General features: G+C 43.5%; 3 protein-coding genes across 3 annotated transcripts; 1 reads left to right on the top strand and 2 right to left on the bottom strand.

Moving 5' to 3' along the window:
* Positions 1 to 627: 627 nt before the first annotated feature.
* On the bottom strand, positions 628 to 4987 carry LOC6649634 (DNA damage-binding protein 1). Its single transcript, XM_002072261.4, has 6 exons — positions 4790 to 4987; positions 4160 to 4571; positions 3174 to 4098; positions 1567 to 3113; positions 1108 to 1504; positions 628 to 1042 (listed from the first exon to the last, which is right to left on the bottom strand). The coding sequence occupies exons 1-6, from the start codon at positions 4848 to 4850 to the stop codon at positions 962 to 964; spliced, it is 3423 nt and encodes a 1140-aa protein (XP_002072297.1). The 5' UTR covers positions 4851 to 4987; the 3' UTR covers positions 628 to 961.
* A 102-nt stretch (positions 4988 to 5089) lies between these two features.
* On the top strand, positions 5090 to 8230 carry LOC6649672 (gametogenetin-binding protein 2-like). Its single transcript, XM_002072262.4, has 4 exons — positions 5090 to 5412; positions 5875 to 6441; positions 6508 to 7668; positions 7933 to 8230. Exons 1-4 carry the CDS (start codon positions 5317 to 5319, stop codon positions 8137 to 8139), a joined length of 2031 nt encoding a protein of 676 aa, XP_002072298.1. The 5' UTR covers positions 5090 to 5316; the 3' UTR covers positions 8140 to 8230.
* LOC6649673 (mediator of RNA polymerase II transcription subunit 27) lies at positions 8223 to 9399 on the bottom strand. Its single transcript, XM_002072263.4, has 3 exons — positions 9136 to 9399; positions 8807 to 9073; positions 8223 to 8743 (listed from the first exon to the last, which is right to left on the bottom strand). The coding sequence occupies exons 1-3, from the start codon at positions 9303 to 9305 to the stop codon at positions 8299 to 8301; spliced, it is 882 nt and encodes a 293-aa protein (XP_002072299.1). The 5' UTR covers positions 9306 to 9399; the 3' UTR covers positions 8223 to 8298.
* Between the last annotated feature and the right edge of the window lie 71 nt (positions 9400 to 9470).

Below are 9470 nucleotides of genomic sequence, written 5' to 3' on the forward strand. Positions count from 1 at the left end.
ACGGAAAGTCCTAAAAAATGATCGAAGATAATAATTTTTATGAAATAAAAAACATTGCATACTTTAAGGCTTCGTTTATATAAAACAAGAAACGATAGATCATAGACCAAAAAGAAAGCAAAAGAGAGCAACTTTAGTTGCTTAGTTTAATGATTAAATAAAAAAAAACATTATTTAAGTGTATAAGTACATAAAACAGACGCCATAAAAAAAGAAAATTGTATCCCCTGAGCACTAAAATTAAAAATCTGGACAATAAAATAAAAATTGTATCCCCTGAAAACTAAAATTAAAATTCTGGACATAGAGACGGCAAAAACAAAGGATTGGCATTATTCAAAAGTTTATAATTTGGTCTCTAGAGACTTTCATAACATGATTACTTTTTTAGATTGCATTACCAACCGCTTTTCCATCTTTCCAAATTCGTTCCGCAAATGTCAAGTTCTGATCTAATACAGACAACATCTTGACTTTCTAGTAGAAAAAACTTAGGAGTTTCTTCTTTACCATTTAAGAAACAAACATTTCGAATAATATATACCCTGCTTATGACAAATCTAGTCACATAGACATTTATTTATATTACTAAAATCTTTTACAATCCAAAAAAAAATTAATGTTTAATTCAAATTTTAAGATTTTTATTCAAATAATGCATGACTTGCGCAACTTTGAAAGGGCGCATATAAACCATATAATAATTTCTATATAATCAATGTCCATTGAGAGCAAAACAAACACATTAACGAGAAAATCGCGTGCGAAACGAATTCAAAAGAGTTTTCCTTAATTTTTTTTTCTTTTTTTTTTTGTTTTGTTACAGGATTACACAGGGGATACATGGTATCAATGTTTTAGTCCACACCTAAACATACATTTTGTGTGTGTGTGTTTTATCGGTTTTCGTTTCATATACCTATATACATAAAATTAAAGCAAAACAAAAATCATGATCACTTCAATGCATTCGCGTCAAATCCTCGACAATCTTGATGACATCCTCGACATCGGCACTTTTGCGTTCACCATACAAGGTTAGCTGTGAATAGTTAAAACAAGAATTTAATCGAAATTCTCCTTTATGAAGCTTATTGTAATATGTACCTCAAGTCCCAAGACAGCTTCACGCATTTTGTCGCGACTCAAGTCCAAAAAGCTCTCAATTAGATCGCCATCAATAAAACCTTCACTTGGCTCTACTTTGGTATTGATTTGGAAATTACGATAGTAAGTATGCTCGATTTTGCCCACCGATTTAATTATTTTCTTCAAACGCTCCTCGAGCCCATGTAAAAAGTCATAAAAGTCCTGTGGTATTTGAGTAACAATGCCAATAGCTCCATTACAGGTGCCATAAAGTACACAGCCATTAATGGGCGTGGTGCGTTCGCCTACGTTCTGCATTACCAAAGAACCGTGGCGGAAAACGTTGACCGTGTCACCCAAATGGAACCGCGCCAACTCTGGCAGCAATTGTCGTTCCTCGTCTGTGGTAGCAGCACTGTAAAATCGAATAAAAAGTCAATTATTATGAGAACTATATTTGAATCAGCCTTTTCTCACCTGTCTTTTTGACAGACAAACAAATTGCCATTTGTCTCAGAGCCCAGGAAAGTATCGTCATCCAGTATCTCAACGGCCCGCATCCATTTGGGTTCACAATCCCTCGCTATCTCCACGAATATACCTTCCATTTGTTTGTGCTGCAGAAGCGTTATTGAACGCATTAGATCGCCAACCAAAATAAAATCGCCCTTGGCCTTCAAGTACAATGCGGCAATCATATTCTGTATGTTGCACTCCATGCGCAGTTCCTTCTCATTGGTCCACTCGTAGAGTCGTACAAAGCTACCAATTCCGGCCAGGACTTTACCATTGAACTCAACCAGTGCATAACAAGTGCCATCCACTTTGGTCTCAGCCACCTGGGTGAGCTTGTTATCGTGATAGTGAAAAATGATGATGCGACCCACTTTCGGCTCAGGTTCATCGGGAATAACCAGTGATGTGGCCACCACATAGTAAGTATTCGGATCATCGCCCAGCTTGGCTGACATTAATGCCGATATTGTTTCAGGAGATACAAACTGATGGGCATGCAACACTTCGAACGTATTCTGGTCAATCACTAGCAAATTGTGAACATCGATCTCCTGGCCCACCTCTGCATTGGCAGCCGTGGAATTTCCACCACCGGGCTTGGGCAAGATATTCGAACTGCAAGTGATATTCTGTGCTCGAGTTGAGGCACTACTCCGCAACGGCTTGGGTCCACCACGTCCATGTACATCGATGCGAAGTGTAGAAACGGCAAATGTTTGCGATGCCTCCTGATAGGCAATACGACGTGGTCCTTCACCCAGAGGAACAGTGCGTATATGCAACTTTTGAATCTCATCGATGGTGCCCAAAATGACCGAGTTTTTGGTGGCCAGTGCCAAGCTATCTGGATAGGCTTGAGCATTCAAGGAGCACATGTGATTGACCTCCTTGAGATTGACATTGGAGAAAACGAGCTTATGATTCGATGAGTAGATCACTGTCGGCCGATCCGAGCAGGCGAACACATTGGTCGTGGCAAACGATCGGAAAGTACGCAATGTAGTCGGCTGAGTACCCAAGGTGACCTTTTTCTTGTCAGTCAGTTGTCCAGTAATGGGATCCATAATGAAATAGTACATGGAACCATCACCCAAAGCGCAGAGTAAATAATGAATCCCCTCAAAGGTGGTCATTAAAATGGAGCGTGGAATTATTTCGCCGCTTAGCTTCTCTGTGTAGATCGTGTCTAAGCTGGGCAGTGACAGCATTACAGCCGAAATGTCTGTCCACAGGCCCACAGCCACCAGTTCGGATTTGTTTTGTTTTTCATCCAGCGGTGTGATATCCAGACAAGCAACCTCATAGGCCAATGTTTTGCGGCATTTCTCCTGCAGATTTCCATCCTCAATGACAATGTAGAAAATGTCCCGAGCCGATGCCACAACAATTTGCGTTCCATTGCAAGAGACGACTCCTATGGAGCGATCGCCTTCTGGTCGCCATTCGGCTACCAGAGACTTTGAAGAACTCTTTACTAAGCGCACACTATCCGAGGTGACTTGGATAAGCTGTTGACAGAGAACGATATTTAAAATATTTAATTACATTAGGTAACGCATTATACCAACCTGATCATGCTCCACATTAGCGCAGAGAAAGGTTTGCAAATCACTGGCAAATCCAGGTATTTCGGTCTCTTCTACTTCCTCACCAGAAAGCGTTAGGATTCTTGTATGACCGACAAAGGCCAAGACCAATGTGTTCTCATACGGGCTATCATCGGTGCCCACTTTCAGGGACCACATGCCCTTAATGCCAGGTAAATCAATGCAAGCATGCTCCTGGATGCCAATACCGATACGTATAATACGCAATGAGCCATCCTTGAAGCTTCCCGAGCAGGTTATAATCTGGCCCTGACCTTGACGATCCAAATCAACGACTGCTATATCCAGAATGGGAGCCAAGTTGGTGAAATTCTCTACAGGAATAACGTAGGAGCCTTCAATGGCCTCAGAACTGAGCCGCACCAGTTGAGAGTCACCATGCCGAGCTCCAATATATAGGAAACCATTATCCAAATAGGTAATACACTCTGGTATAGAAATTTCACCCAGTTGCTCCACTTTGATATCCTTGACAGTAATACCCTTACTGCTCTCCGATGTGCCCAAAAATAACATATACAGCTGACCGTGCATGTTGCCAAGAAGATATCGCAGTCCCTTGCTATCCACACGGGCATAGCAATTAATAGTGCTTTGACGAAAGGTTAATGGAGCCACGGCATGATAATTGCTCCCATCGTGATACACAATCGACTCGCGTCCGATTACAATGACTCCACCAATGGGCGATGGCACGGGTATAAGCATTGTGGCCTCGGTCTCTACATTATCCTGTTTCCAAGCAATTTTCATGAATTCCTTATCCCGCAAATTAATCTCATGTGACTTGACATGGCGTCCATCGTTATCTTTATGTATAACTATAACTGTTGGATTAAGGCAACCATGCAAGAATTCCACATCATAGACCATTAGTTCATCCATCCTGCAATAGACCAGAAACATGCATAGAAATAAGACAGAAATTTTTAATCATTCCGGCTTACCGCAAATTGGTGGCCTTCAGCTCGCTGGCATCTTTCTCCATTGGTATAATGGTAAATAGTCCCTGATATAGGCACATACCGATTACTCTAGCCTTGGGATCAATTGCAGCTATAACTCCACCCTCTGAGGGTATCCCCACCGAGTCGGATACATTGCCATTGGCCTTGGTAATCACGGTTATGGTGTCGCCGACCATCCGGGCCTCTAGTATCATAACATTGTAACGACGTGTCAATATGAAGAGCAGATCCTTGTTGCTATCTGGTGGACGGAAATGCTTCATTACCGCAATTGTGCCGTTTATGTTAATCTCCTTAAGCGGACGCAGTCCTTCCGGCGTAACTATACCGATCTCCACCTGATTATTTCGTGCAATAATTAAGTTTAGATCGGTGGGTGACGTGAAGTTGCCTAGAAACGAAATGAATTGTATAAATACATATATATGAACCTCCCACTTGGGTAACCATTTTCAGCCCCTAAGAAGTCTCCCGCCGACAAGACATGCATATGCTTCTGTTTTTTCCATTTTTGCGGTACGATGGAAAATTGCCTTGCTGCCTCTTTCCGTCTCTCTCGCGCTTCCCGCATTCTTATGCCCATGCTGGTTCGCGCTAACTCCTACTTACCGGTCAGGCAGGCCACTACCGCTGTAGGTTTTTGGGCTGTCACAACATAATGATGCGACATCTTATTGGATGATTCCTAATGGCCGACGACTTGAAAAAAAAACACGATTTATAATTTAAAAATTGGTTTAAGACGCCGAATTCATTCGCTTATATTGACCAGTGTTGCCATCCTCAGTCGGCAAAGTGTTACCATAGTTGCCACAGGTAATTTCATTTTTAAAAATCGATAGGTTGCTCCAAAATGTCGACACTTATCGATAACTAAATCAGAAGAAGCGAATTCAAATCACAAAGCGAATTCAATTTGGCGAGGCGAAACCGCACAACGTAACGTGTGACATTTTTTTTTCATAGTCAATTTTCTTGGAAAAACTTGGAAAATAAGTAGAAATTTGTAAATATTAAATACCGAACGTTGTACTACTTAGTTGCGTTGCCAAAGCGAACCGGAAAACCCGAAACTCCCCGATTCTGTGGATAATTGTGTGACCAAGAAAAAGTGCCGTCGTTGGGCATTTGCGAAGATGGCGAGACTCACAAAAGTTTATAACACCGATGATGATGATTCCAGTTATGTGGGACGCAGGCATTTACCTTTGGTGGCAGGTGACAAGTTAATGGTGAGTGCAAAATCTACATATAAAAATCATCTAATACACTTTCATAACACACGGGCCGAATGCGTGTAAACGAGTTCCTTTGTGTGTATGCGTGTGTGTGCGTGCGTGACGTATGTCTCATAAAGGAAAGAATTGTACGTTTAATTAAACGCAAATTAAGAATATTCATTGCTGATCAGCTGAGAGGGCAGTAGGGGTAGTGTCTCTTATCTGTAGGACACTTGCTATCCACAACCCCGCACCCGGCCGCACCTGCACAACACCGACTTTGACGTCTTCTCGTTGTTTCTCTGTCGCCATGTTGTTTGAAAGTGCAGAGCTCAAGCAGCGCTGCCGGCGTCGCAGTAACTGCGGTGGCAACAAAACAGGTTTCAAATGCATCTCTCTTTTCTTTTCCCCTCTCTCTTTCTTTCTCTGTTGAATTCTATTTTTCTCAACCTAGCGAAATTTCTCTCTTTGCAGATGCTGATGGATCTGAATAGCAAAGGATTGGTAATCGATAGCCCACAGATTCGTGGTCGCGAACTAGAGGAATTCTCGCGAAAATTTAATTTGCTAACCGAGGCGGAACGCAGACAATCTCTAGAGATTGATAGCGAGAATTTTATGTCGGTGATGAATCAGTGCGTTCAATGTGTGGGTTGTCGCCGGCGAGTAGAACGTTTGTATCATCAGCTGACCGAGTCAGGACATCGAACACTGGATCCACTGGAATTGCGACCCACCGCCACTCTGGGCATCAGCGAGGAGAAACTAAAAACGCCTCAGGCATTGGGAACCTTGCTCTATCGACATCATGAGGTGCTTAACAATCTGCTTGACAGCAAATTAAGGAATAAGACACGTTGTGTCCTTCATTCCTTGGATGCGTTCCGTTCAAAACCCTTTTCGGAAACGTGGCGTGAGGTGTGGTCAGCCATGAAGAATAACTGCCGAAATGAGTTGACCATCATCGAGACCAAGGAACTGCACGAAGTGCTCGAGAATTACCTGAAAAAGCACAAGTTTTGCGCTGGGTGCCGCACAAAGGTGAGCAGGCCACGAAAGAAGACACTTTATTTTCTTGATCGTTAATTTGATTTTCGTTTTTTGCAGATTGAGCGTGCCTACAAGATACTCATTGGCGAGGTATCGGCCAAGGATAAGGGCTATGCGGCCCAGCTGTACGCCCAAATCCGTAAATGTGTGCTTGACCAGCATATTCATGTGAGCACCAACAAAATCGAATTCCTAGATGCTCTTATTAAGCGTGCCGAACCGGAGGTTAATGGGAGCTACTCCAAATTACGGGAACGTCATGCCAAAACTCTCGAGATTGCTCAAGAGGAGGTTCTCACCTGTGTGGGTATGATCATGTATGAACGCCTGCGCCGCATATACGTCAGTCTGCGGGAGGAGGAACGTGCCTGCCAAGTGCTGGCCGCTGTTGGTGTGCATGCCCTTTGTCGCAGTTTCGACACGTTTGTGGAACAGAAACAGGGAATTAGCAATCTAGAGCTGCTCTATCAGGAAATTAGTCGTGCCGAGAAAGCCAAGGAATTGAAGCGTGAGCAGAAGAAACTCAAGAAGAAGAAGAAGAAGGATGAAAAGAAAATCCTGTTGCACCTTCAGCGCAAAGAAGCCGGTGAATCGGACGACGAGGATGAGGACGAAGATGATGATGACGACGAGATACATGTGGAAGTGGAGGAGGCTCATATGGAAGACGATGGCATTTTCATTGTCGAGCCAGAACCTGAGCCTGAGCCCACCGTGCTAGTTCTGGAGGCAGCTCCAGTTCAATCGACATCGAAATCGAAAAAGCAATCGAAGAAAAAGAAGCAAAAATCTGCCAACAAAAAAGGGAAAAAGTCGACAGCAGCAGCAACAGCCGCCGCCGTTGTATCCTCTGCCACATCCACCACGGCCATTAGTTCCCAATCTGCCTTGGAAGACGAGCTTGTGGATGACGGTAAATGTAATAGCTGCTGTCACTTGGTCCCCATGCCGAATTGTCCCTGCGAGCAGGATGTACGCGACTCTGGATACGGTAGCGATCCACCAACATCGCAAGTAAATTCGCGCACATCCAGTGTGGTCTCTTCGCCCGAAGGCTCGGAGGTATGCTGCTCGGATGGACTGTGCAACCATGATGGTTTAAGCATGGATGAGGAATCGCAGTCCATGGGAGGAGTGGATGACAGCTGTTATGTGCCCGACGTGCTGCACCGCCGTTCGGCACAACTGGAACACAAGTTTTCATTGCTGCAGATGTGGGTGAGTTTTATCTAACTGATATGAAGTGTCCTAGGTCAAAGTGCTTAATAAGGATATTCTGCGAGGCGATCAATTAAAAGCTTCAAATGCTTCAAATTTAACCGCTAAAGTAGGTCACGCAGATGCCTAGGAATGTTTTTTGGTAGACTCTTATCTAAAGCATATTTCTTATCACCAGACGAGTGGAACTATTATTAGCAATATTTCTAGCCCTTTTGACAATGAGAATAAATAACAAATTTGATTTCTTTTTCTAATTTCCAGGACGACTTTGACGAATACGAGAAAGACGAAGATGATGAGAACTGTTACATTCCACAGGAGGTGGTGCTGGCCTACAAATACCAGCACGAGCAGGTGCAGCGTCAGCGTGAACAACTCCGGGCCACCTTGCGCCAGAACTTTGAGCGTCTGTGTCAAGAGCGTGGCGTGGACACTGCATCTGCTGCTGGCCATATTCAAATGCATTAGAACCGTTGTAGTTATTCAGTCGAATGTGGTGAGAATTTCTAAAAATTCTCCCAGCACGCATTCAAGCAAAATACATTAAAATATAATTTTTTTCTGTTTTCTTTTTGAAAATAAATGAAGTATCCAAGTTATGTCTAGAGTTAATTATACTATTTAATATCAGCAATTGCGACACTCTTCGTGAAATGGTTCCAGAGTGCGCAGATCGCGCCACGTGGGTGGCAAACCGCTGGCTATGTATTTGCCGCATCGCTTACAGGGCTCCAGGAAAAGTTTAATGTGGCTATTTAACCAGGTCACATAGCTCTTGACGGCCAAATCGGGCAAAGTGGGTGAGAAAAAGTGGAGCATGGCGGAATGGGCATGCTCCTGGACCTTGCGAAAGACCTCGTAACGCGACTCGGCCCATAGATCATCCTGTTCGAGTGGCTCATCATAGCCCTTGACAGTCACCCACTCAATGAGGACGCCCTTAAACACAATGGCTGCTTTCAACACATTGCTAATGGTGACAATAGCCACTGCATTGGATCCGAATGGCCTAAATACTCGATAAGACGTGTGCGGTGGTGTGTTAATTTCGCTGAGAAGCTTATCTATGTGACTGTAATGAGAAGAATTTAGGTCAAAGTCATTGCCCTTGAATTAAAGTTCCATTGCTGCTTACTCTGGATCATTATTGAATGAGGAGAAGGGCAATCGTGGTCGCTTCTGTGAGCAATAGTTGTACGATCGTCTCAAGGTGTTCTGATTGAGATTGTTGAAGGCCAGAAAACTGTGATCGTGCACTTTATCAATCCATTTGTAACTATTGACCAACTGGGGATATAAAGTGTGCCGGTCTTGTGCCGTCTCCAGGGCCAAATAAGCAGTGTTGCCCAAGGAGTAAGCCGTTTGTGGCACTTGTAGGGCATTGATCAGCTGTTCGACTTCCCTGTGAGACATTAGTAGATAATCCTAAGGCGCTCATCGAGAAAGAAAGCATCTTATACTTACCGCAATTGTGAATTTATTGCACCAAATTTATCTTGGAATTCGTGAACAAATTTATTGCGACTCTCCTCCGCTGCCTCGCCATCAGTGCCGTCCGCCAAATGCTCGAAGCACTGTCGCACATTCGAGCGCAGGCTCTTCACGGCGGTCAACGTGGAGTTCAATTTATCCATTATGGGTTTCAACAATATCGGCAATTAATATTTATACTTGCATTTATATTATAAACAAAAAGATTTGCCTGTTTGTGCGTGTTTCAACACTGATTGCAAACAACCGCTTTTTCTGTGTTGTCCAGCACTGTATATGTCGCTAAAATAGTGGGAAAATTCGAGTGC

The sequence above is a fragment of the Drosophila willistoni genome, chromosome 3R, assembly GCF_018902025.1.
Source record: "Drosophila willistoni isolate 14030-0811.24 chromosome 3R, UCI_dwil_1.1, whole genome shotgun sequence".
Taxonomy (NCBI): domain Eukaryota; kingdom Metazoa; phylum Arthropoda; class Insecta; order Diptera; family Drosophilidae; genus Drosophila; species Drosophila willistoni.

Excerpts from the sequence above, each read along its gene's own strand:
- LOC6649634 (XM_002072261.4), bottom strand. The coding sequence starts at position 4,850 with ATGTCGCATCATTATGTTGTGACAGCCCAAAAACCTACAGCGGTAGTG. Across the intron at positions 4,099-4,159 it reads CTGAAGGCCACCAATTTGCG|GATGGATGAACTAATGGTCT; the intron begins GTAAGCCGGAAT and ends GGTCTATTGCAG. Across the intron at positions 1,043-1,107 it reads AAGCTGTCTTGGGACTTGAG|CTAACCTTGTATGGTGAACG; the intron begins GTACATATTACA and ends AACTATTCACAG.
- LOC6649672 (XM_002072262.4), top strand. The coding sequence starts at position 5,317 with ATGGCGAGACTCACAAAAGTTTATAACACCGATGATGATGATTCCAGT. Across the intron at positions 6,442-6,507 it reads GCGCTGGGTGCCGCACAAAG|ATTGAGCGTGCCTACAAGAT; the intron begins GTGAGCAGGCCA and ends CGTTTTTTGCAG. Across the intron at positions 7,669-7,932 it reads TTTCATTGCTGCAGATGTGG|GACGACTTTGACGAATACGA; the intron begins GTGAGTTTTATC and ends TCTAATTTCCAG.
- LOC6649673 (XM_002072263.4), bottom strand. The coding sequence starts at position 9,305 with ATGGATAAATTGAACTCCACGTTGACCGCCGTGAAGAGCCTGCGCTCG. Across the intron at positions 9,074-9,135 it reads GCAATAAATTCACAATTGCG|GGAAGTCGAACAGCTGATCA; the intron begins GTAAGTATAAGA and ends AATGTCTCACAG. Across the intron at positions 8,744-8,806 it reads TCATTCAATAATGATCCAGA|TCACATAGATAAGCTTCTCA; the intron begins GTAAGCAGCAAT and ends TTCTCATTACAG.